We start from the raw sequence: 27434 nt of genomic DNA, 5'->3' as shown, positions 1-27434 counted from the left end.
GAGCGTTCCCCCACTTCTCCACCCAGCCAATATGTTTTCATCCAAACGTTTCACAACTTCTGAAGTCAGCAAAAACGGAATATTGTGTGTTTCCATCTACCAACTACCAAACAAAAATAAGTCAAAAGGGGGCCAAGCAAAGATGCAGAACACCACCATTTATTTATTTTATTCCAAAAATCTTTCCAATGTGACCCAGTGACGCAATGACATTTTTGTCCCTGTTTGATATATGACGGTTTGCTAAATACATTGATGACATCTTCCTATCTGCATGACTAGAGATCAGTAAGGCAGGATGGCTGTGTACTTTCCCCATTTCTCCCTCACCTTCTCTCCTCTCACTCTTTTTACCCCAACCAGCTGCCTGTTCCCTTGCCCTTACTGAAACAAAAGAGGGGGGGGAAAGGTTCAACAGCCAGCGAGTGAGGGACAGAGAGGGGAAATGAAAGCCATACCCCTTTCTCTCTGTATAAAAGTGTGTGTGGGTGTGTCCAAGCATGTCTCCGTGTGTGTGCTGTGACATCATCGTTCCCCTCCCTCCTCCGGGTCACTATAGATTACGACGGACGTGTTCAAGGTCCATCAGTCTGTGAGCTGAGCACCTCCTGAGTCTTACACTTCAAACAGTAGAAGAAGGGTTTTTATTTTGGGTTTGTTTTTGTTTTTTTCTTTTAGTGAAGCGTGTTTTACCTGTGCTCAGAGCACCATGTCCGTGCCAGGACTCCTTCACTGCATCCTCCTGCTCTCCATCGCCGGGATTCTACTCCTCTCAGATTCTTCTGCAAGAAGAATCAGAGGCAAGTGCACTTGAGTCAATTTTCTAAACATTTTGTCGAATTTTCATTTTCATCACAAATGCACTCTGGGTAACACTTAACCGGCATTGCAGATGTTCAGCATTGACGTGTGTGTGTGTGTGTGTGTGTAATCTTTCCCGAATTCATGTATGTGCATTAAAAGTATGCATTAAGAAGCATCACACCTCTGGCCTTGCAGGTGCATTCAGAAGTGTGTGAGAGATTTTGCACAACTCACTGCTCCAGGTTGCAGCGACGACAATACAGTGCAGCTTTATTTATTTATTTATATTTGCAGTGGGATAAGATTGTAAATAAAAATGCATTTTCGCAGAGCCAGCACGTCCAGCGTCCAGATGTTTGTGGGTTGGCTCAAGTGCAAGGCAAAGCAGAAAAAAAGCGTGTAAAAATCTTCTGCGGCTTTAAAACTGCGAGTGTTAGAGCAGAGTATTCAAGGTTTTTTTTTTTTTTTTTAAAACGTTTTTAACAAATGTAATCATTTTGAGGCGAGGTTTAGAATAATACGGCAGAGAATGTACAGGCTGAGCCAAGATTGCTGTGTCTAATGCACATGAGCATGAAAACTGGTATGTGTGTTTGTGTGTGTGTGTGTGTGTGTGTGTGTACGTTTGCCAAGTGTCCACAAATCTGTTTCCTCACGTGTCTGAGTGTGCATTCCTGTGTGTGTGTGTCTAACTGATGTGTGTTTATATAAGAATATTGTCTGTGTTTGCATGTTTGTATGTAACCTTAGTTCATGAGTATGTCTAAAATTGCTTGTGTGTGTGTGTGCGTGTGTGCGTATTTATGTGCATGTATATCCCTACTTACATAAGCATGTCTAAAAACGTGTGAAACTGATGTGTGTTCATATAAGAATATTGTGTTTGTGTGTGTGTATGTGTGTGTTTGTGTATATCCTTACTTCATGAGAATGTCTAAAAATAAATGTGTGTGTGTGTGTGTGTGTATGTCTTTGATCTCAGCATTATCACCGCCTACAGTGGTCAGTGGTGTCCCGGTACCCTGTCTGCTGATTGCGAGTTTGGAATATGTCCCAGAAGGTCTATTAGAAGTGTGTGTGTGTGTGTGTCTTCAAATATTTCAAAAACAGAAAGTCAGTGAAAACATCTGAAAACTGTTCTTCACGGATGTGTGAAAGTGTCAGTGCATGTGAAGTGCGAGTGCTGATAGCTTAGAGGAGACGAGGGAAGAGCTCGAAGAAACGCAACAGGAACCTTACATGTGTCACACGGATGAGTGCTGCTCAAAAGAGGAGGAAAAAAAGGATTAGAAACCTGGAAAACTTGACAGTGTTGGAGAACGTGTGTGTGTGTGTGTGTGTGTGTGTGTGTGTGTGTGTGTGTGTGTATATGTGCGTGTTGAGAAGATAAGGCAAAGTGTTCAGAATCCCTGTGTTTTTCATTCCATTGAACAAGGAATTAAAAGATGGACAAGAAATGAGGAAAAGTACACTTGTGCTGCTCACATGCTGTGTTCTGGCCAAATGGAGTGTGGTAAAAAGAGAGAACGTCATAACACACACACACACACACACACACACACACACACACACACACACCCTGTCCTTGTTAAAATCATCTCTTGCATCATAGAGCAAGACGTTATACTGGACTTCTGGTAGATTCCTGGAATATATATGGGATGTTTATGGATATTTATCACCCGAAGCCAAACAAGTGTAACCAAATCTGGTTTTCTGTCAGCGATCTTGGATTTGTCATACTGTTCCTCCTAAATCTGGAACTGCATCTGGAGTCGAGACGTATATATGCAAGGCTCCAAAACGTGAGGGCTTGAGTAAATATTTTCACTGCAGCATGATGAAGCTACACTGCGTGAGAAACTGAGCAGAAAGGAAAACAGTTTACCTTTCAACATGTTTCTAATAATTAAAAAAGCAAAAAAATAACATAGTTAAAAAAAAAAATAAAGAAAGAAAAATGAACATGGTGAGAAAAAAAGAGAAAACACAAAGAAATGTTAAGCAAGAATAAAAAAAAGAGAGAAGAATTTGTATTGTTAGAAAAAAGAGAAAAGATTTACATGATAAGAAATAGGAAGACAAGAATAATGAGCGTGGTTTGAAATAAAAATAAATAAATAAAAAGGGGAAAGAAGGATGTAATTTGTTGAATTGTTCCAAAACCATGTACACGCGAGCACTCGTTAAACCCAGCACGAGCCAGAATCTGTGTAATGACTGAACGTTACTCTTGGCCTCTGTTTTCAAGCCATTATTGGTGTTAATTGTTGGAACGCGAACAACTCGTCGTCGGCACGTTTGTGTTTTTCCCCCAAAAGGAGGCAGCCAGGTGCAGCTTGGATGTTAACACAAGCACCGGCGAAATGTTGAATCTCAAATCTGTAAGCTTCATTTCCATTCCTGAGAGTACTAAACGTTCGTTTGAGCACTATACGATGCGTTAAGGGCTACGCCATATGGAAGGAACAAGACACTCGGTGTCCAGCTGAGTTACTGTACAGAACTTACCACACCTACGTTGATTATTTTAAACTAACGGCATGTTCCGAAGTGCTTATACAACAGCAGTTTGTGAAAAAAAAAAAAATGACTGCAAAATGTTGTACGTTAAGTTGCGGAGCATCCACAAAGACAAGTTTGCTCCTGTTCTCACTTACATCATAAGCGCTATAAATAGCGCAATTGCTTAATACTAAGTAGGTTACACACATCAGTATCGACAAGTACCAAAAAACGAGTACTCGGACTCGGTATTGATGCGTCCCTAAACCAAACCATTGCTTTAATCATATCGGTTAAAGAATTTCCCCACATCTACTCTCATTTTTGGTCCAGTGTGTGATGTTGATCTTGATTAACACTAACAAACACATTTAATGACTGGGAAAGTGTAGAGCAGCAGGATTGATGTGACCGATGATGCAGAGTTCCCAAGCTTGTAATGAACTGCTCGTTTTAAGATTTCGCTCCAAAACACTTCCCGAAAACCCGGTACTGGGCCACTTTCACATCAGCTTAAGGAAGATATTTTTTGGCCCATTTAGCCCAGTATAATCAGTCAGGCTTCTGATTAATGGGGGAAAGTGGTGGAGAAGGAAAATCTCCACTCAACCACCAAAGCTTATTGGATTTCTGAAGGGGAAGTGAGAGCGAGTCCAAACATTCTCCATGCTGCAAATTAGCCTTAGAGACACTAAGCTTGTAGCTGTCAAAGAATTCAGAGTCAAATCGTGAATCGACAGAAGGATCAAGGAAACGTGTTTTATTTGTAGCTGTACCAGGTTTGGGTGGCTCATAATTCCAAAGTAAGGTCGATAAGGAAAGTAGTTGGAATCCGAAAAGGTTCCTTGGCTTGTTCTTGTGGAGGGACCTATGTAGGGTTTCAGAAAGAGGTTCAGGTAAACCTTCTTTAGGAGGCAATGGACTCTTAATTATCCAAAATGTTGTGTAGAAAGTTGTATAAACCCGTTATTCATGACAAATAGTTCCTTTCACCATCTTTCCTAATCTAATACATCAAAAACAATACAAAAGGCAACAAACAAACAGTCCTGTGGTAAGGGAATCCACATTTGCTTACATTTTAATTTACATAATTAATCATATCTTTCATTTACACTGTGGTGTATCAACACAAGCCCGTAAATCTGCCATTTCTTTTCAGATCCATGTGCATAATAAACATCTCACTCATTGTGCTGTGTGAATGTTTTCTTTTTCTACCACAGTCAGAAGACAGAATATGAAGGTTCGGATTAACGCTACTGGTGACACCATTGTCCTGAAGTTCCTCCGACCCAACCCTGATATCAAGCTTGAGGGCTACATTCTGGGCTACGGTTCTAGCATGTTCTCCAAGCAGTTCATCCAGCTTCCAGAGAATGGACAACCCTATGAGACAGAGATTGGTATGTCTTAGACCTCACGATGACATCCATCAAAATAACCCAGTCAGGAATTGGTGTTTAAGTGTTCACTCTTCACAAGATGAGGGTCAGAAAAATACCACAAACCACAGAATGGGGATAGTAAGGTTTTCTTCAAATAGCATGCTGCAAAAGCACAAAACCACAACGCATTAGTCGAGCAGGACTTTAAAACAACTGTCTTTTGGGCTCCCAAAGTTGGAAAATGCTCCGATTGAAGCCACAAACATTTACTTTAGGAATGGACCTAGTTATTTTTGGAGAACAGCAAGATAAATGAGGTTGCAATAGTTCAGTGCAACCCACATTTGCTTTGTAGATGTTTTGAGAAGGTCAGGTGGCCGAATGGTAAGCATTGGTTACTGTTTCCCTCTAGATATTTTTCTGTAGAGCAGTAGATATTCCACGACTGAACCCATTCATGACATCTGTTCATTTTGTTTCATTATCTGCATCTCCTTAATGCAGGGTTAGCTATGGGTCAAGGGGTCTGTCCCATGAGTTCACTCTTGGCCTGAGATTTGTGATTAATGATTTGTGGTGGTTTTCTTTACAAAAAGCAGACCAAAAGTTAGGCAACATCTTAATAGTTCTGAGGAGAAATGATTTTGCAAATTTGAAGGCCTTTCCAGGGGGGTTGATATATTAAAGCATTTTAAAGCACTCTTTATGCAGTTCCACAAATCTCTTTAGGACCCTTTTTTCAACAGCATGCTTAACTTTCTCATTGTTTATTTGGTTCTCTGTTCGATGTTTCCTCAGCAACGTCTATTCTGCCCAGGTTCCATCATTTGACAAATCCCAAACGTTAATGCATACAGAGCTTACAAGACTTCAGTGCTTTTGATATACGAGTGTGGACAAGCACAAGATCCTGCAGGCAGTTCAGGCTACCAGGCATTATTCCAGAACATTACCTCAGTGTGGTTATCTTTCACCGTTGTTTGGTCACTGCCTTGCCGTGTTTTTCCACTCAATCCGTAGACACTGGGTTCAGCAAGGGCATGACAGAACTTGTGGTGGACAAAGGCCTTTAGGCCAAACTTTTAAATCACTTTTAAGGTTCCCAAGCAAAAAAGACCATGGGTCCCTGATAGGGAATGGCTAAATGCCTGGAAGAGCTCCTTAAGGATTCTTTGGATGGTTAAAGTTTTTAGCTTTCTAAAGGGGTTCCTCTTGAAATGTTTCCTGAAAAGACGTTCCACATTGAACCTTTAAGGGGTGAAGGCCCATGGGTACCTGAGAGGGACTAGCTAAAACCTGGAAAAAGAGTTTGCTAAGGATTCTTTGCATCATTAATGTTTTTAGGTTTCTAAAGGGGTTTTACTTGTAGCATTTTCTAAAGGAAAAGCCCATGGTTGCAGGATTCCACATTGAACTTTCAAGTAGTGAAAGGCTCATGGATACCTAAGAGGAACTGACTAAACCCTGAAATATTCTCTTCACGAACAGAGTTCCTCTAGGATTCTTTGGATGGTTAATGGTTTTAGGTTTCTAAAGGGGTTCTACTTGGAACCATTTCCAAACCTTTTGGAAATGAGTTCCACAAGGATTTCTTTTTGATAGGCTTCTAAAGGGGTTCTGCTATGTTCCTTCCAGGAGTGAATAAAACAAAAAAATCCCTTAGGACGTTGAATAAAAGTACAGAACAGTAGGTACCCTGTGACCATTTGACCCTCGGACTGTGCTCAATTACTGATCTAAAAACACACAGTGGGATAGTTATTCAATTCAGACAGCAGCCTAGAATATCTAAATAGATCCATAAGGTTGAAGTGAAGATCAGATGCATGTGTAGCGCAGATGGTCGAAACAGCTTTGCCTTTGACACAGAAGGTTCTATAGACCCCAACTGCAAAGTGGCAAAATTTATATCATGCTAACTGCTATTACAGTCAGACTTTGATGTGGCTTCGATCCAAAAACAACCACATAGCTCAAAAGTCAGAATAATTCCCTATAAGGGGGATCGGCCATTTTGTTAGACTTAGAGGTATTTAAACTTAATTGCTGAGCAGTATATGCCAGAAATGTAACAGCTTCCCCTCATTTTGTAGTTGCTTGGACATGAATCAACCTGTGACATAAATCAGCCTGGTTCTTGCCAAACAGCAGCTCTTGTACCTGAGCTGCCAAAGTTTCTGTTGTTCCACAGTCTAATGTATATCTGTACTCCCTGAACAGACTTCACCGAAGGTTAGGTTTCTTTCCCTGAGAGCCAGACTTATGGAAATGCATGGACGCGCTTAGCAGCTCGAATGACTTAAAAGGCCGTTTCACTTCATGCACATATCAAATGTCAAATCTCTTAAAACTTCCGACCAAAATGAAAGAGGCACTGTACCTGAAGAGATAAGCCACTTATTCATGTGGAGAGGCCCTCTGGTGAAGGAACGGTTCATTGGACTTGAGGGATAAGATATGCCACATGCACTTGTGACATTTATCTTCTTGGCTTAAGATATTACAATAATAACTTCAGTCGGTGTAGCACCAAACAGAACTTTATACTACCATTATTTGGTTCCCCAAGGTAACAAGGGATGGCTTGGAAAATCGGATGTTACAGGATTATATTTCTTGTCTCTCACTCTTAGATGCTGAACCAAAGTACCTAGTTGCCGTGCAGCCAATCAAACCCAATGATGTGAAGAAACAATGCACAGGTAAAATACCACAGTAGTGACCTGCAAGTCCATTCTCAGCATGATGAAAATCTAGATTATGAATTGTGATCTTTGTATGATGTTGTTCCTATAGGTAAAGTCAACCTGGACAAGCCTCTTAACCTGGTGATTGGGACCGTCTCCTCCACCTCAGTTCTGCTGTCTTGGGGGCCATATACTAAGGCGCCTTATGAGGGCAACATCATGAATGACTGCCTGGAAGATGGGTGTGTTACATGTGCATATGCTCTCATACACAAGCTACTAATATGGGCTCACGATTGCATTTTGCCAAAGCAAAATTTGTCATCAGTTAGAGATAGAGTTAGTAGAGTTAGTAGAGAGCAGTCACTGGGCTGGTGCCCTCAAGTGTACATCCCGGGTTTAAACTCATTTAAATAAAGCTGTCCCATAAATTCATTTTAAAGCTGCACCATAATGACGTTCTCAGGTGAAAGGTACACAAGGCATAGAACATAAATCAAGACATAACCCTTTAGGGTACAACCCTGGTGGAAAACAAAGACGTAGTTTAGTAACAGTACACGTTCTAAAATTGGGTGTCCTTTCAGAGGAAACCTTAGTGTGTTTCCTTACCAAAAAGATACTGATTATCCAATTAATGAATTATCCAATGAACCCTTGAAACACCATTAAAAATTCCCGGTTGTACCAAGTACATACAGTAGCTAAATTTCAAATGCCTGACAGGTTCTAAGTATTAAGAAGAAAATAATGACCAATAAGTTAAAAAAAAAAAGTGTTCTTCAATGGTTCATTGGATAATTAAGGGTTCTTAGCTTAAGGTTCTACTTGGGTTTCCTACTATACATGGAATCCTTAAAGGTTCCACCAGAGGGACAACTGACAAAGCCTTAATTCAATGAAATTTGCTCTTCCTTGTTGAAATGCCTTCAAGTTGTGTGTTGCTGTGAACACAATTAAGGGTAATTATGTGCTCATCCTCAAAACCTGAAGTGCACAGTTGACATCCTTTATTCTTCCCAGCTCAAGTGTTTTAATCATTTGTAGCTTTGAAATGCAAAGGAGACCCAATTGGACCAGTGTGCTGAGAAAGAAAAGGCATATAAATTTGTTATACATTCTTTTTGCCTGACAGAACTTTGCGATTTATGATGCATGACTTCTCAATTGAGAGGCGCACGATTTAGTGGAAAATGATCATGCAGCATATGGATTCCTGCCACTGCAGGTGTGTCTTCAAGACATCTCTCCTTCTCTGTTTCTCACATACACTGCTATAGTATATTTCTTTGGCACAATGGAAATGGAGAACTGTTGGACTAAATATCGGAAAGCATGATCCGCACCAATGTGGCAGAGGAGTGCATTTTTTGCACGAGCCGGGCTCTTATTAAAACCTAATGTCGTGCATGTCCTGGCTGCCATTTTGCACATTACCAAACACGGGCACGGCGAAAATAGAGCCTCATGAGGCAGAGGAAACCCAATCTGCCAGACTCAGCACTTCTACCCAGGCTGTAACTGCACCCGAGTGAGAGGGTTAGCTAGACCTGAATTTAAATCTTAATGAAAAACAGTCAGATGTAGTAATATTTCACACATTTTCATGGTCTTTATTCCTGTGGCCATCAAGGACAATGTTAGCATTACACATCCTGGAGAATACAGAAGTTTTGGCAGGGGAGACCTGACCCTAAACCAGTACTTGATCAATTTAGCTTCTCAGGTTCGTGTAATTGGTGTTTATTGGCAGCAGAGGATCGAGATCATAGAATTTTGGTGCGGCAGGATGACAATAACAAGGACAAACAAAATGAAGGTGTGACCATGGCAACCCCGTCATTAAGAGTCCCATCTGTTCTTCCTCCTCCATTCATCATGTGTAAAAATCTTCTCGTAGGTACTACACAATCCGTTACAGAGAAAGGAACAGGAAGTGGATCTATCAGACATGTCCCACCAGTGACACGGTCATCGACAATCTGAAACCCAATACCCACTACGAATTTGGCGTCCGACCCAACAAAGATGACCGCAATGGCGTGTGGAGCAAACCCGTCATCCACAGCACCAACATGGGGGGTAGGCATGCTAACCAATCTATCCTGCAACAAGTTGTCCCAATCCTGTCCACAAATGTTATCTTAGCTAACCACAACTGCCGAAATGCCCTGTAATTTACCTCTAGCCTTCAGCATGTCTGATTTATACTTTTGAGTTTGAGGAAAACGTTGTTGTTGTTTTTTTTTATTATTATGACGTGACATAATCCCATCTGAGCAACCCACAAGAACTGTTTTGACTCCACAAACCACAGCTGATCCGTTAAATGTCGGAAGAAAATCCGCAGAGAATACCGAATGACCACGCGGCACGTGCTGCAAATCTGAAACTTCCGAGGCACTTGGCTCTAATCTCTTTTTGCTCTTGTCTTCCAGACAAAATCATGCACAATCCCTACAAGCCGAGTCAGACCAAGCCTGAGGTATGTTCTCCGCTGCTCATTCACCTTGAGAGAGGGTTATATCTGTTAAAATGTCTGTGTTCGTGTCTATTTTTTATGGGTGCAAATGAAAGGGATAGATACAGGAATAGGCGATGAGAACCTTAGGACAGGGTTTGGTGATATGACGGGGAAAAAAACACATCAAGATTCCTAGAGTTTGACATTTTTACCTCTGCGCTTTACCTCAAAGCACTGACACTGGAGACTCCTTAAAGAAAAACTCACCTTGTCAACAGTTACGTAATTTTTTTTTTATTTAAACGCAACACGTTAATATAAACCTGTCAGAACTGCTATCGTAGAAAATGAATCAACACCTTCTGACCAATCAGAATCTAGTATTCAACAGTGTTGTGATCTATTAATATATTAAGACACTATTTTAAAGCGCAAAACAATGCACGGAAACCACAACTGTTTTTCTAAAATTCTTTTAGAAGCCTCCGATGCCGGGACCACGTACAGTGTTTCCACCGCGGCTGGGTAAGTTCCTCGACTTTTATTCTCCTAAATGCAGAAGAACGAGTGTGGGTCTGTCCATCATTTTAGAGTGGCAAGCATTAACAGTGTATTAATTTAAATGTGCATCTATCTATCTATCTATCCACCCAACCATCCACCCATCCGACTGTCCATTTCTTTCTTTCTTTCTTTCTTTCTTTGTTTCTTTCTATCTATCTATCTATCTAATTTATTTATTCTGCTCTATTAGCTGTGCACAACAGGACCCAGCCAAGACTCCCACCTCTTCACACAAATCCTACTTTTCCTGGAGCTCCAAAGACATCTTTTGGTAATTTTCCTTTCTTTCTTGAACTTTTCTCTCCCACTCACTGTCTTCTGAGTTTGGTTGCAGTTATGTATTACCCTTCTATTTATTTATTTATTTATTTATTTATTTATTTATTTATTTATTTATTTTACTTCAAGCACCTTCATTTGTGTTTCTAATTCCCCAGTTATGAAACAATGCATTATTTCCCACAGTGCCTCCTCCTCCTCCTCCTCCTCTGGTCCAGCAGGAAACTGCACTTACCCCTGGGTCCAGTGAGCCCAAACAGTCTCAGCTAACACTGGGTAAAATAGCGAGCCTTTTATTTTTGTAGTCACTCAGCTTTGTGCTCACTCTTGCTGCTGGGATGGGGGAAGGGAAGCAAGTGTAGGGTGGGCGGAGACTGAGATTGCCCCCCCCCCCCCCACTGTTTGGCTGCATGTTGGCATGATATGAACCAGTGAAGAGCTAGAAAGTCGTGATTCCTGATTGGAGAGAAGGAGTCCTCGTTGGTGTAAGTTTTTTTTCCAGATTGCCATGTAGAGGAACGTGTACTGGTTTTGCATGATGTCTTGATTTTGCAAAATGTTTGAGCACTTCTTCACCCTGTGATCACCATCCAGGATAATGTGTCACCCACCTCACTCATCCATCCACCCTTCCATCCATCCATCCATCTGTAGAGTATTCACAAAATACTAAGGAAAATGTACAGAGCTTCAGAGAATTTCAGATTACATCCTAATTATACCTTGATTCATCTTCCACATTCCACAGAGATCTAATTCATTATGCTGCATTTCATCTGCTGGCAATTGTTCAGTCTGCATGAGACCCATGCATGCCAAAAAACCCCGCAGTGATTTCTTCCAGTCTCAGGACAGAAAGGCAGTGATCAGGAGTCCTTTCATGTCTCCCTCTGTCTCCCAGACTCAGGATAAAACAACAAGCTTTTTTCTCTCTCTTCTCACTCAAACCAGCTAGCTGATGAGACCACGAACAAATAAAAACAAAAAAACGAGTAAAAAAAAAAAATTTTTTAAACCCAAAAAAAAACTGTTGAATAACACGGGTCCAAATGATACAGGATGAAAGGCAGAGGGAAGTCATTTGTCTCTTGTCAGACATTTGAACACCAGTGCCATCTGGAATTGATGGAGTTGATTTGAATGCTGGGGAATCAGTTGTAATGTATAGTGACAGCATAGCAGGGTGAGGGTGCAAAAAAACAAATGAATCCATATGGACTACTTGAGGTCGTGGTCTCAATAGTCAATGCTGCTTTGCTCCTTTTCTCTTGAAACAGACACAGGCAGCCTTGCTAGAAATACCTCTTCTCAAGCCGGAGGGATTTCTCTTGGCTTGCCACACCTCCTGTCCACTCGACCCCCTCGCCAGACAACCACTGTCACCCCTCAGACCCCCTCCGAAGGCGACCGGCGACTTGGCCTCTCCCAGACCAAGGCACCAAGTGCCACTCCCAAGACTTTTAGTTCATCTGGTAATTCTGGTAATTAACCTTTATGTTGGTTTGTTTCTAATGCTAATGGTTTAATTGCAGGATTGATGTCTCTTATTGACTATACAACGACTACAGTGTTCGTGATGTGGCTCTTTTTTCCTGAATTGGACAGACCTATGTAGTTGGAGGCATTTTCCCATCCCAGCACTGAGAATTCCAATTAAAAAAGACAAATTTGCTCTAGGCTTTACAGAACACTCCATTGGTGACCATTGATCTATCATTGTTTTTTTTTAAAATCTACATCCTGTAATCCCTTTAATTCATCCTCCAAATACAGATAAAACCATCCGAGAGACGGCCAGTAACAATAACGGGTACAGGGCTGACCTCACTGCAGTAATCTTCTTGCTGATTTCTCTTTTTGTCAGATAAATGGCTGCCACCCAAGTGACTGTCTGAGAGGTCCACAGTAGCTCACGCCAGGACTAATATGTGACCTCACAGTTATACTAATCTATTCTCAAGGAGTCTCACTTCACTTCACTTCACTATGTCTTGCTTCCACAGGAACGGCACCAAATACACCTTACTGTGGCCACGTCTACACCACAAAATTTGCACTGAAGCATTAATCACATGATGTACCTATGTTTTAATCTTTACCAAAAGCAACAAAAAAAAGCAATAACAGTTTCTTAGCTATATAGATGTATTTTATACTGCATCACCAGTTTACTAGGTACAATTATACCAAAGCACTGTTAAGTTCTTCATTAATGTTCTATAGTGCAGCTGCAAATCACAGGTTTATATTAAAGCACTCGTTTTTTATTCGTTGATGTAGTGAGGTTTTCTAACATTTAAGGAAGAAGTCTCCAGTGTCAGCGCTTTGTAACTACATTTTCTGACATCTTCATGACATTCAGGAGTTTATGCTTCGTGGCTTCACTGTAACATGACACACAAACAAACATTTCGGTTTCTGATGGTTCTGGTTTGTGTTAGCCTTTGACATTGAGTCTAGCTACATTGTCCAAAGGACAAGACCAATACAATTTTCCTTCTAATCATTTTAGGAAGCGAAATCCGGTTTGGTTGATTGTGTCTCGTGATATCTCGTCTCACATCTACACTCTATGTTTGTCGCTTGAAGACCTTTAAAGAACCCTACAAGAGAGTGTTTTCTTTTAGGAGGCTAAGAACCCTTAAGTATCCAACGAACCCTTGATGTGTGTCATGTTCTATAATCACCAGCTTAGTGAAATCGGAAATGCCTGACAAAGTTCTAAAGAAGGATTTCTACCTTCCTGAAAACAGGTTCTACTTGGAACTCGTTCTGATAGGAAAACACTTCGTTGCAGGGTTCTACTTAGAAGCTTTAATGGTTTATCCAAAAGGGACAAGCAGATACACTTGTTGACCTGGAATTTTGTCCATAGTTCTTTTCCTTTTATACTACCTACCTACACACACACACACACACACACAGTAACCAGAGGTGCTGTTGTATTTCTTTATCCAGGTAAAAGCTTTCTGAGAGACCCAAGCTTGTCTGTTCCACCCAAACCCTTCGATTCAGTCGTAACAGTGAGCAGCAGGAACCGGACGACTGTGGGCAGAACTCCTTTCTATCCCTTCTATAGCGGCATGCGGCACCCTTCTTTCCCCAGGGCCAACGACTCGTCAAGAAGATACGGGGGTAAAGGAACCACTCTAACCCCTTTGCACCATATTAATGCCTCGCTTCCTTCCTTTCAGCTTCTCTCTCGCGCTCTCTCTCTCTCACACACACTCCCTTTCTCTAGCGTTAGCATTCTTTGAGACCAGAGCTGTCCTGTCTAGTTGACTTGAGCTGCTGGATGGTGTCCAAAAGCAGCAAGCCCCACACACCTGTGCACATTTGGCAATGCATTGCTCCCAGGCCCCTATTAAAGCAATGATATTTAATCCTGGATGCATGACTTTGGCTTTTGAAAAGGAATACAATTGTGCCACTTCCCATCTTGTTCACCTCATCAACTAATTTCTAAGGATGCATCAATACCAATGTTTCAGACCCACTGAGGTACATCAGGGAACATTTTTATTTAGATCGGTGAATGTTTCCCTGGTTTATATGGTGGCACACGCGTGGGTTCTTGCACTTAGGTTATGCCAAAGACCAATAGCAGCTGATTTACAAGAACAACACACTTGAGCAAGAGTTCTTTTCACTCAGCTAGCATCATCTGCTAGACATTTTTTTCCCCTAGATCCAGAGCTTGCTGTTAGCGATGAACTTAGCGATAATAAGGTAACCTGTATTGTAGGAAGATGCTGCATTTCCGGCTCTCGGTATTTTCACAGTTCGCAGTCTGCTTTGCTTTCATCACATCCAGATCACTGTCATTTCATGTAATCTGTTCATTAACGTCGCATCGTACACTCGTATCATGTCACACAGGATCGGATTTTTGTATCAGAGCGGTACAAGTAAATGAACACGAGTATCGGTGTCAATGCATTCCTACTAATTACTGTACCAAAGCAGTCATCAATTGGATAGAGCGTAAGACGGGAAACACTAAACCAGCGCAGTAATGCGACTCTTAAAGGCTGGAAGTGATGAATGCTGCCTCCGAGCCAGTTTTTTTCCGCTCTGCAACATGTGGTGTGTGTGCAGACCAACCGTCACGCTTGCCTATTCTCTGACAGTTTTACACAGAGTGCAAGTGTGTGTGATTTACAGCGATGGGCACAGACCGACTGCCGGCCTGCCATCTGTACAGATTCCTTTTCTCCCCACCAGCCGCCTTTGTTTCTTATTGAAGTCCTTAAGTCCCCAGTTCAAACCTCAGTCCTCTTAGGTTGCTCATGCTAACAAGAGTTCTGCCAGAAGAACCAGTGTGTTTGTGCTTTTTCTGCATAACAATCCCTTCTTTTCCCTCCAACAGTGAACGGACAACATCATAAAGGAATGTCTTTCCCCAAACCAGTCATGTGGTCCAGAGCCAGAATGGGTAAAATGAGCCGACCCCGTGTTCCTGTGTTTTGTCAGCCACCATTAACCCGCATTTCTCCATGCTGGTGTCTTTACCCATTGTTTCGTTATCTCTGTCAATTCAAGTGTTTTAAGCCCATTTGCTCGCCGGCCTGTCATGTTTCTCATACGTCCTCGACTCAATGTTGGTGCTTTTGTTTTTTTCGCAAGCTTCAGCAGATGCATATGCTTCATGGTGCGGCTGTTGTTGTGATCTTTGTTGTGATGTTACCATGTAGTGCTCTGCCCCATGGATACTAGTCCTTCACGGAATTAGCAATAACGGCCCCTGGAGTTATAACTTCGTCAACTTGTTTGTCTGTGGTTACCAAACATGTTTGGGCATAGGCGCCCGCTCTGTGGATGCTTCACAGTATTTCAAGTTTAAAAAAAAAATAAAAATCCTAGGCCCATTTAGACACTAATATTACATGTTGCAGTGTCCATTTTCAGTCTCACCTAAGACTGAAAGCTTTAGAGCCATACTACAATACCCTTTTTCTGGTAATGTACAGCAGTGTGCAATTTTAATGTACTAATTTTAGTAGCTAGGTATTTCGTTTACGAAATCGTATGGCGTCACACATCTGTCACCAGTTCTAAGCATCCTGAATGAATTTCAGAAGTTGGCGCCTATGTATGGGTTTGTTTCATCAAATACGCTGGGAATCCTTTCCTCTGTAAAAAATAAATGTAAGGTCCTTCATGCTATTGTTCTGCATGGAGCTGCATGACTACCATGTAGTGTTTATGAGCTTCAATGTGTTGTGTATCGCCTTGCTATACTGTGTAATATCATAATCTACAGTATTCAAGCAAAGACTAAGTTATTTCCAGGCATATATTTATGTAGATAAATAGTGCTCAGAAAATGATGGAGTTATCTGCTTGCGAGAGGTTTCAGTAAACAGTGGAATACTTGTTCAAGCGCCACACAGTCTGCAATCTCAGTCTGCCATCCATGACGAACCACGAAAATGATACCCCTGACCTTTAGACTGAGCATAACACAGTGATGCTTTTATATTAGAACTACTTATTCATTCATTCATCTTCTCTAAGCCTTTATCCCTAAATACATCTTGGATGCCACACCGGTCCATCGCAGGGTCCAGCGCACACTCTATCACACCTAGGAGCAATTTTGTGTACACAATCGACCTACCAGCATGTTTTTGGGAGGTGGGAGGAAACCGGAGAAACTGAAGGAAACCCACGAAGACACATGGAGAACATGTGAAACTCCACAAAGAAACTAACCTGAGTTTCTGCATGCTGTACAACTGGGGAACCTGGAGTTGTGAGGTGGCATCAAACAAGAAATGAAAATACCCTATAACGCAAGCAGGAGCGCAATTTGTATATCTTTTTAGAATTGTGGCAATCACGTGACAATCACACATCAGCGTTTTCAAAAGGCTGCATTTTTTCCACATCCATATTACAACACAATTGCCATATTACCTTTTTGGTAGTAAATAAAATTCACCAATATTAGTGTGGACTAGACAATTGTACCAAATTTTTTTTTTTTACAGATTTCCATGGTTGGTCATGGTGATACCGGTCATTCTGCTGAGGAACAGTTCTACATTAAAGGCACAGACAGATTCATTTGCAATCCACTCTGGTCGCCCTCAATTTACCACCAGATGCATGATACCCACACACGCTTCGGTCCAAAACCATCAGGCCGGCTGCTCAGTGTGCCCTGGCTGAGTCTTTGGAAAATATTTCCTCATGGATGTATGGCGTCGGCTGGTCTTCAACTTTATTTTAGGAAAATGAAGTTTTAGCTTGATTCGTGCCCGGCTTTTTGTACCATTTTTTTTCTTCTCTTCTCGCCACAACATGCTAGGAGCTGGACTCTGTTAAGAACCAAGCGATTTTATTGCTGCTTCTGAAACAGATTGAACAAATTTTCCACGCTAGAGTCCATTACATCAAGCCAGTTTGCTTTAGGCTTTGCTTTGCTCGTACGCTACACTGGAAGAACAGAAGTCCTGAACAAAAAAGGACAAATTTCTACTAAACCAACAATGTTTCGTTTTTGCTCAGAATTAAACCCGTCAGTCTTTGTTTTTCCCATAAATCTAATTTTCGGCTTGTCTCTATTATTTGGCAAGATCTGCAAGATAAATTCTGCAAATTCAAACACCAACTGACATTTTCTGTTTAAATGAGACATTTTGACTCGACAGCAAAGTTGAACTTTGAGCAGTCATAACAGATTGAGAAAACAAAGCATCGTGAACTTTTAAACTCAAAGACTGCTCAAAGAGTTTCCAGACCAGATTGTTCTCTTTGAAGGCATGTTGCTGGTAGTCTTCTATTTCCAATTATTTCATTTTCAATTAACTTTTTAGACTTTCACATATTAGTTGATGCTGTAAAAAGAGTTCTATCGACTCCTTTGATTGTTAAATTACTGGGCCCAGCACATCCATCACTATTTGGCTGCCAATCTATATATTTTTCAGAAAAACACATTACATTTCAAAATCTGCAAAGGTTGCTGATTAAATTCCATGTGTAATCGTGGATATGGTGAGGGACACGTGAACGGTGATGTTTTCCGACAAGGGAAAGTCTTCGGCTACGTTTTTCTGTCTTAGTAATTTCAAGAAAACATGGCAGGATGACCGATTATAGCTGTTACAACGGAAGCGATAACAGGAAATAACTTGTTTTGCGGACGTTCCGTAACAAAATGAAAAAGTAACCACGTGTCGTTCTTGCTCTTTAATAAATCAGAAATTGTAATTGTTGGCAAACTCCTGTACAGGAGATTAAGAGGAATAAGAGGAATAAAACACTTCAAAAAATTACCAGCTGGTTCAAAAGCCTCACTGGAATTTTGAGGTTTGTTAAAGCAATTAACAATCACAGAAATAGTATAAGTGTTCCACTGTTTTGTTTTGTTTTCCATTTTGAAGATAATATAGAGATGTAGGAAATCCAATCCCTAATTTTGCAACACCACCATAGATCCTGTTCATGTATCCTGTAGATGTATCGATGTATGAAAGATTGGGCACATTGCCTGGATCTGGTTCAACTATTTTCCAAGTTTAAAAAAAAAAAAAACCTCAATCTTTACTTATAACTGCTTGATTTTGTTCTTCAGGTTCTCCGGCTCGACCTTCTTTCCACCCCAATAAAAAGCCCAACCTGGTTGGTGAATCCACTGGAAAAGGTGAGTTCTTTTTCAGTGATCATCATTCAGTTTTTTTAATACCTCCTTGCTGATTTTTAACATCTAATCACTGGAAATCAACACTGTCAAAACTTTACTGTAAAAAATATAAGGTAATTTGCTGCAGCAAATTAGGTCTCATTAAAAGTACTGTAAGTAAAGTATTGTAAGTCACTCATTTTCAGTTCTTCCCACCTAAAACTTTAGATATCCCACTATGCATTGCGTTTTCACGTATTTTACTATAACCCAATGCACTGCTCTAATCGCCCAATCGTTTACAGTACAATCCTGCTGAATAATAAAACGGTATTTTGCTCTACAATACGCACTGTACATTTTTACAGTGAATACGAAACACAATGAGCATTTTAATATTTACACACGTGCAACTTTGTCATTCATGTTTATTTTTTTTAAACTACACAGACATTCATGTTGGAAGCTTATCAAATGTTCGACTATTTTCTTTATAACAATTTATTTACATTTTGCTCACACTGTAGAATCAGCCCCAGAAATACTGGCACCCTCCATGGAAAATAAACGCAAGACTTAATTCTTAAGTAGTGCATTTTCTCTGCAAAAACACTGGCTTTAATTATTATTATTAAAATATTATTATTATTATTATTATTATTATTATTATTATTATTATTATCTAAAATGATCATGGTACTTTGTGGAATTTGTGATATCAATCTTCACAGAAAGTTTTGTTCCAAGGATGATTATTTTAATAGCAGCTATTTTGCTACATGCCAAATACTACTATATTAAAACGGAGAAATTATGAGAATGTTTTTGTTACAGGGAAAATATTAGTTTATCTAATATAATAATATTAATCTGTTCAGAGCAAGAGCCAGACCAGGGGCTTAAAAGTAACAGGAAATGTTTCAGCTGAAAATTTTAATAAATGTTTACAATGTTTATTTGATACAATGACTTCCGGACATTTCTTTATGGGACATCAATAATATATATATATATATATATATATATATATATATATATATATATATATATATATATATATATATATATATATATATATAGTATATTGGTTGACATTAAAATATACTTTAGAACCAGATACACAATATATTCGTTTTTTTATTACCAGACATACTGATCGACCCACAAAAGGACAAGTCAACATTCCTGCAGCCAAAAGTTCCCCTTATGACTGCCAAACCAGTCAAACCCAAAACAACCACTTCTCCAGTGACAGGTAAAAAAAAAATCGTAGTATAAGAAGAGCAAAACCTTTGAAGATTTTTAGCATTATGGCTATAATTTTGTGAATTGTTTGTGAAATGTTGCAACTTGTGTTATTTTATGTTTTGTTTCATCATGCGATTTCACAGTAACACAGTTTGAAACATGGGAGAACTCGTCTGCCTTCAGCTCTGTTCCGGCATCCAAAATCGACGCCATGGGCAAAGAGCGCTTCACTGGTAAAGAAATATCTCTAGCACTCCATAGTGAGGAATAAAATCTAACAGCAGACAGCTGTGCTTGGTCATGTAACATGCAAATGATCCCATTTAATATTATGTTTAATTTTGCTCCTGAAGTTCTCCACTGTCATTTTAAAACGAGTCTAGATTGGCATTGGAAGCGTGAACAAATCCAATTTTTATTGTCCCAGCTCCTCACGTGGTGTATAAAACGGATAAGAAACCAGATGAGCCGTGCTCCATCACCAAGTCTCTGAGTTATTTCCCAGAGGATGAAGGAGGGGAAACCACAGTGACCGGTCCTCCCCGTACGCCTCCGTCTAACCTTACCGTGGTCACTGTGGAAGGTTGTCCCTCCTTCATCATCCTTGACTGGGATAAAACCGACAACGAAACCACAGGTAAGTAGACATAAACCCATTTCCCCACCATTTATATAGGATGTGCATTGTGCTTTTCAGTCATCTACATCATTATAAAGGTATAACATCAAGTTAAATGGACTACATGGTAAGATTCTGACAATGTTCTCCTGCTTACCAGAGGGATTTATCAGTTCTTCGTCCCTTCAAGACCTGACGGAGGTTTGTTTTTCCAAGAACTGATGAATCTCCTTGAGTAAAGGGCATGAGGGCTTTAAAATTGATTAGCGTTTGGTACTAAATTATACCTTAGAACTCGATGGTTGTTCTGTGAATTCAATTGAAAGACCTTGGTGTAATACTTACACCTGTTTTAACATTTGATTCCAAGATATTTGTAAAACTGCATATTATTCCTCAGGATAAGGAAACATAACCAAACCACAGCATGTGCTCTATGATTCTAAAAGCTAGTACATGCTTTTACAATCTCTAGATCGGATGCACTATAACATGTTGCTAGCTGCCCGTCTCTTTAATTAAGTTTCAGCTAATTCAGTATTCCGAAAAGTCTGGTCACATAACTGCAGTTTTATTCTATTTAAGTTTCATATCGACTAAACATTTTGCTAATGATACATAAAGCTCTATATAGCATATCTTGCTGATCTTCTGAAGCGGTATAACCCATCTCGAGCATATACTGAAATATACTATAAATAAAGATTATTCTTTCAAGTTGCCTTGACTTGACCGCTAACAAAATTCTGAATGCTTTTAACCATGTTTGTTGACAGAGTACGAGGTCATCTCGACCACAAAGGGACCTGAAGGAGAAAAGGTCTCCATCCTGACCACCAACCAAACACACACAGCTGTGGAGAACCTCAAACCTGAGTCCAGGTATACTCATGGCATACACACACCCACCCACACACACACACACACACACACACACACAGTCATAATCCAGAGGGAAAATAATACACTCTGAGCTGAGGAATGACAGACGTATAGAGTTATGACCAATATCAGCAATAATGAGATCTGGCCTGATTTTTGCCCGAAAGAGTATTAAGCAAGTCTCCATATAACCTGGGACTTTGGTGTGTGTGGAGATCATCAGCACTTCACACATGGAGGATCTATTAAAGAGGCCTCACCATCTGCAGAGTACGTGGCTCAAGTATCACAGCTTAGTGGATGGAGAGTAAGACCAGCACATTTCAGTGAGATTAGATGCTTTATCCAGTTTAATAAGAGCAGATCAAGTGGAGTTACGGTTCTGGAGGAAGTAGGGCTCTTGAGATAAAGTGCTTGGAAGCTCAGCTAAGTTTACAAGATTATATTTGCTCATCTACCATTCTTCGTAACATTTCTGTTCATCTTACCACATAGTTATGAGTTCAAAGTGAAGCCAAAGAATGAACTGGGCGAGGGGCCACCCAGCGAACCAGTGACCTTTAACACAGAGTCGGGTATGTGTATTAAACTACAGGACAACACACCACTTACACCATAAAGGCAAATCAAGCTATGACCGGGCATTCTTTTCCAATACTAACACTCATGTCACTTATGAGTCTTTTCTCCTTTTAATTAAACGATCTAGATGACGTAATGCACTTTTAAAACAGACTTATGCGATTCCAGGTGTTATGTGCATCTTTATGGGATTTGTCAGAAAATCAAATATCCTAAATATTTAAAACCGTAAAAAAAAAAAAAAAAAAAAAAAAAACAACAACAACAACAACAAAAAACAAAACCCTGCTTTAGTTATAACCTCAGACCCCACTGGACCCCCCCGTTATCATGCTGAGATACTCAATCCTGACTCAAAACCTTCCAAGCTTATTAACAACAAAACATAACTTCATTGCAAATGACTTATGGCAACCTTGGAGAACTCTAGCTCTTGGTTCTGCAAGAGGAGGAAAGGAATTAGGGAGGGGATGGAGTGGAAGAGAGGAGAGAAGAAATATCAGTGCCAGCTAGAGACCAAAAGAGAGGAATAAACAGAATGATCAATTGTCCCTATGTGTAAGGAGATGTTGAAAGAGACTTCATGAAGACAGGAGTGATGTATTTCTACCTTCAGCCCTTACTGCACCTGAATCAGTGTCTCCTAAAGCTTTGGAAAACCCAGTTGACTTGTCCATGCCAGTGGATCTGTCCTCAACAGGGAGATTCAAAGAATATCTTGGGGAAAAAATTACCCTGCTTTATAGTAGATGGAATTTATTGTAGTTTAATACTTGAGGCACACTGCCCACCTTTGCTTAGCCAACATAGAGCTGGAACACTAGTCTTGCTAACTTTCCTATAGCCTACACATCATTTTGATGGCTTTGGTCACATGGTTGCTTTCAAATGAACCAGTGAACGCAAATATCTCATCTGCTTTTTGTTTTTTTTTGTTCTGTAGCGGATCCCAGAGTGAGCGAGTACGTTTCAGGTAAGTCTCTGGAGCACAATTCGATGTGAAGAGAGATTGAGAGAGAACAGCGAATGTTAAAGCATTTGGAAACTCGCTTCAAACAAAAACACATTCTTCCTTTAAAATGTGTCTCAAGTCCAGGCAAAACATTTGAGAGCATGTGAGAACTGCCTTTTGCCCTCATCTAAACTGAAAAAGTCAGACTCTAGATCAGAAAAAAATCCACGCTCCAACATGCCAGAGAACCTACATGAGAACAGAGAGACCTTACTGCAGAACATAAAGACCCCACTGTAGAAATGTAAGCACATAGATTCCACTGACAAATGCTATTTAAAAACACTGAAGAACAGACTGCTGTTCTACTTGGAAGCCTTTCTGATAAGGAACACTCTGTTGTAGGGTTTGTTCCCTTATTTCCAGAAGGCAAACACTGTTATAGGCTTTAACTTTACATAGAACTTTTGATTCTAGACTAAAACACCTCAGTCTAGAACCCACAATTCTCCAGTCGAAAGGCTGCCTTTCTACTAGGAACCCTTTTGATAGGGTAACACTCTGTTCTAAGGTTCTACATAGAACCTTTATGGGTTTCCCCTAGACCCATAACTAAAGAACCCTTAGAAAAAAGTTCTGTTTATTGAAGAAACAAGGCTTCTTGGCTTCCAAAAAAGACTTGACTTGGAACGGATAGGGGAACACATTGTTTTAGGATTCAATGTATGATACTGTAGAACCATAAAAAAAGAGGTAAGCAAAGAATACTTAAGGGTTCTAAATTGTCCAGTATACTGTGCAACACTTTGGAACTACTGACAAATGTTTGTTTTTTTTCTTCTTCAGTGCAATGAATATAATATAATGCCAGTACAAATGAACTGAATGCATTTAAATGTAATCAATTGGTTCTTTCTGTGGTTACCACAGGCAAAGACGCTATCTGGACTCAGTTCCCATTCAAGACGGACTCATACTCTGAGTGCAATGGCAAGCAGTATGTTAAGAGAACATGGTATCGCAAGTTTGTCGGCATTCAGCTCTGCAACTCACTTCGATATAAGATCTACCTGAGCGACTCTCTTAACGGTCAGTGCTCCATAAATAGTTTACAAGATATTTATATTAGGAGAGTCCAACACTAGATTAGGTGTGCATAACTCTGCTCCTGGGGGTCTACTATGTGTCAGGGTTTAGTTCCGAATCTAATTTGATCCAGCTGGCCCGTCTGATTTAGTTGGACTTTTAGATTATTGTTGGATGTAAATTCTACTGGGTGATAGATTCTCCAGGAACATGGTTGGGACTGAACTCTGCTGAAGGGCAGATCTCCAAGATTAGGGCTATAGTAGAATCTTGGAAGAACAAGGCTAAAACTGAACTCTGGAGGGACGTATACCTTCAGACTGGGCGCAAACCCTGTTTCTGGGGAAGTAACGTACTAGGAACATTGTTGTAACTTAACTTTGAAAGAAGTTAGGTTACCAGTACCAGTTCTGCAGAAGTGTCCTTGTCTACGTTGCACTTTGCAGATTGGCAGAAAAGGTTTTATATTTCCAGGTACAATGTACAATGGTGGGAACAAAAAAATGTAACTAAACTGTATGAGAGCTAGGAAAATTTTAGCTAACAGCTCACAATCTGTACTCAGGTAAATTCTACAACATTGGGGACCAGACAGGCCATGGAGAGGACCACTGTCAGTTTGTAGACTCCTTCCTGGATGGAAGGACCGGGACACAGCTGCCTGCAGACCAGCTTGAATCTCGACCAGGTACCAACATCTTGCAACAGCATCTCAGCGAATCTGACAACTTAATACATACAGCCTTCAGACATCTCAATCAGAAATCTTAATGCACAAGTGAAATCAAAAACAAAACAAAACAAAACAAAACAAAACAAAACAAAACAAAAAAACACTTAGCCCTTCAACTTTTGGGTCGGCCCTGATTTGTTTAAAGTTGTCCAAGTGTGGGGAAACCACCCTGTGCCAAACCAAGGGAAATTTGAAAAAATGTAGCTGGAATCATGGCACTAAAAATGCAAAAGTCTGCACTGGAAAATTATGCTTTTATATGTGTTTCTAAACCAGCTGAAATTCAAATGAAGAAGAACATTGATTGCGAAGACAATTGATCTGTCAAATCAGGGAAACTTGTTTTACAAAATTGATCATAATGGGTTTTTTAATAGTAATCAAACACAGAACCATCCCCACCCAAATATTGATAAGCTGCAACTTCAATTGCTAACATTCACGTCTTATTCTATCTACAACAGAGAACATGGTCAGATAAATTGTTATGCAATACCGCCACTAATGCCAGTCTGTCTAAACTCGACGGACAGCCACTAACGTTGCACTGTGTAAACATAGGAGGAAATCAGGGGTGGGTGCAAAATTCCAGTAAAAAAGTTCATGAAAGTCACTCAGTCTGCTCAGTTTTATGCGCTAAACCTTCAAAAGGATGTCCACATAGCATGACGATGCCACTGTTCAGTTAGTTCTGATGCCACTGTTCAGTTTGTGATGCCACCAATACTCATTTACTGCTGCTGCCACTATACAGTTAGTCCTTCTGTTGCCACAGTTCAGTTATAGCTGCCACTGTTCAGTTAGTTCTGCTGCCACTGGTCAATTTGTGATGCTGCCACTTTTCTGTTAGTTCTGCTATCAGAGACGTAGCAGCCCTGTCACTGTTCACAGTTAGTGCTGCTGCCACTCTTCAGTTAGTGTTGCTGCCTCTGTTCATTTAGTCCTGCTGCCACTATTGTGTTACTGATGTAAGTGCTGCTGCCACAGTTAGTACCATGGTGTTTTTCTCTCTCGGTAACAACCTAGTTGAAACATGCCGGTCACTCACCGCTTGCACCCTACTGCATGTGAATATGGTTACCAAGCAACCACACCACACTGATGAGAACAATGATTTTTAACCGACCCTGCTAACTAGGCCTCTGATGTGCACATTGGATCATTGGCTCACATCAAACAGCGTCCAGTTCAATTTACTTTTGGAAGGAACATCTCTCTAGTGAACTCATAACATAACATTTGTTTTGTCTTTCTCAGGTTACTTCAGAGCTGTGAGGCAAGAACCAGTTCACTTCGGCCAGATCGGAGGAAATTCACACATCACTTATGTAGCATGGTACGAGTGTGGTACACCAATCCCGGGAAAGTGGTAGAGCCCCAAAATATGTCTGAAGTGAGAGAAGTAACTTTCATTGGCTGAGATGGTCACATGCTGGTTATTGTTCACCAATGACTTGGTGGTGTGTGATACCTCAACGTCCGGCACCAAAGTCCAAAACATGTATAAAGGTGTACAGTATTGAAGAGTCAGGGACTTATTAGCAGGTTTGTGTTGTATATGAACGAACCATGCCTTGCTGTCTTATTTATCATTATTAAACAACAAGCAAGGGGGAAAAAACCCATCAAAAAATAGAATAAAGAAACATACTAAAAATGACATCAACTTCGTGTAAGTCATGGATGTTTTGAAATATGACTTTGGTTTAAATTTTGGGAAGCTGGCTCCCTAAAAGTATTTTGGTATTTTGTGTAATATTATTTTTATTATAATTATTGTGTAAAGTCTGCGGTGCCTTGTTTCTGAGTGAGAGAAGACACAATGTTCTCCATTCTGATCAAACCAGTGAGATTCATCCATCCATCTATCCATCCATTTGTTCATCCATCCATCCATCCATCCATTCCTCACCTCATTCATTCATTCATCCATCCCTTCATTCACTCACACATATTACATTCATTTATCACCTTTTCTTCCTGAGCCCTGCTATACTGGGGGTGTGGGGGTGTGGGTGGGTGGGTGGGTGGGTGGGGGTGGGGGGAGGGCTCCAGACTGTAAAGACCTTACACTTGCAATTTGCACAACATAAATCTATTTATATGTATATGGAGAGAGTATTTTTTCATTAAACATATTAAACAAAAAGGAGTTTTTGAACTACGCAGTAAAGTCTCTATCAGTGCAAAGGCCATCAAATGGGTTTTAGGCCAATGAAAACAACAGGAACTCATGGCTCACCGTGACAAGTATGTTTTGTACAGTAAATTCTTCTACCCAGGCCCAACGGTCACTTAAAGTGTATATATCTATATAAAAAAAAATTACGCTGTAAAAGATGAAATTGCATTGTTGATTTGAATGCAATGTTCCAGTGTATTTTATTTTTATTTTTCAGTAATAAAAACCAGAACATATTGTTTCTCCATTTTTTTAAATAAAAAAAACCCCAATTCTTTGATGATTGTTTCTTTTTCTTTTTTTGGCTCTTTGTACCGCACACATTTTGAAAGCTTGCTTGAAGAATAACAGTAAAAGCCCAGGCCTCTCGAGGAATTTCAGCCTTCGCTTCACTTCACTTCTCTCCTACAACGTTGGAGCCTGCCAATTAGAAACGTCAACCGAAATGCACACATTACTGCACTTTTCCAGCCCCAGAGAAAGAGAGAGAGAGAGAGGGAGAGAGAAGAAGTATTGCCAAACCTAAGACAATGATGTTCTCAGAGAAAACCACATAGCCAGGAAAAAATACATTTTTAAAAACATTATATGAAAACTTCAGAACACCTCAGTGTGACTATTAATAACATGGAACTGGGGGGTGGGCATTGAAACTGGGATCCCACGGCACCCTACAAAAAAGTTTTAACTCTCATGTGGGTGGTCTGATATGAAAGAAGGGCCACTTTCATCAACCTCAGAAATGCATTCATTCACTCAATTGTTCAATCACCTTCAGCAATGCTTCAGTGATCTTAGCCAAGGTCAATATGCTTTAAATTTTATATTT

General features: G+C 40.3%; 1 protein-coding gene across 6 annotated transcripts; it reads left to right on the top strand.

Moving 5' to 3' along the window:
* The first annotated feature begins 142 nt into the window (after window positions 1-142).
* abi3bpb (ABI family, member 3 (NESH) binding protein b) lies at window positions 143-26059 on the top strand. Of its 6 annotated transcripts, none has more exons than XM_053617112.1 (22): window positions 143-800; window positions 4536-4715; window positions 7331-7399; window positions 7494-7626; window positions 9285-9466; window positions 9823-9869; window positions 10328-10373; window positions 10603-10683; window positions 10878-10967; window positions 11969-12163; window positions 13650-13826; window positions 15061-15126; window positions 18274-18342; window positions 19469-19576; window positions 19713-19802; window positions 19997-20206; window positions 20965-21070; window positions 21566-21645; window positions 22596-22625; window positions 23535-23693; window positions 24256-24378; window positions 25681-26059. In XM_053617112.1, exons 1-22 carry the CDS (start codon window positions 710-712, stop codon window positions 25794-25796), a joined length of 2448 nt encoding a protein of 815 aa, XP_053473087.1. In that variant the 5' UTR covers window positions 143-709; the 3' UTR covers window positions 25797-26059. The 6 variants fall into 6 exon arrangements, with proteins under 6 accessions (XP_053473087.1, XP_053473086.1, XP_053473089.1 ...); XM_053617111.1 differs by having other exon boundaries at window positions 11969-12172; XM_053617114.1 differs by lacking the exon at window positions 10878-10967 and having other exon boundaries at window positions 11969-12172.
* Window positions 26060-27434: the final 1375 nt, after the last annotated feature.

The sequence above is a fragment of the Ictalurus furcatus genome, chromosome 27, assembly GCF_023375685.1.
Source record: "Ictalurus furcatus strain D&B chromosome 27, Billie_1.0, whole genome shotgun sequence".
NCBI lineage: Eukaryota > Metazoa > Chordata > Actinopteri > Siluriformes > Ictaluridae > Ictalurus > Ictalurus furcatus.
Note: the sequence above shows the minus strand (reverse complement) of the source record. Positions and strands in the feature narration are given on the sequence as shown.

Bases quoted from the DNA above. Each gene is read 5' to 3' on its own strand.
- abi3bpb (XM_053617111.1), top strand. From the start codon at position 710: ATGTCCGTGCCAGGACTCCTTCACTGCATCCTCCTGCTCTCCATCGCC. The intron at 801-4,535 runs GCAAGTGCACTT...TTTCTACCACAG, and splicing joins TTCTGCAAGAAGAATCAGAG to TCAGAAGACAGAATATGAAG. The intron at 10,684-10,877 runs GTAATTTTCCTT...TATTTCCCACAG, and splicing joins AGCTCCAAAGACATCTTTTG to TGCCTCCTCCTCCTCCTCCT.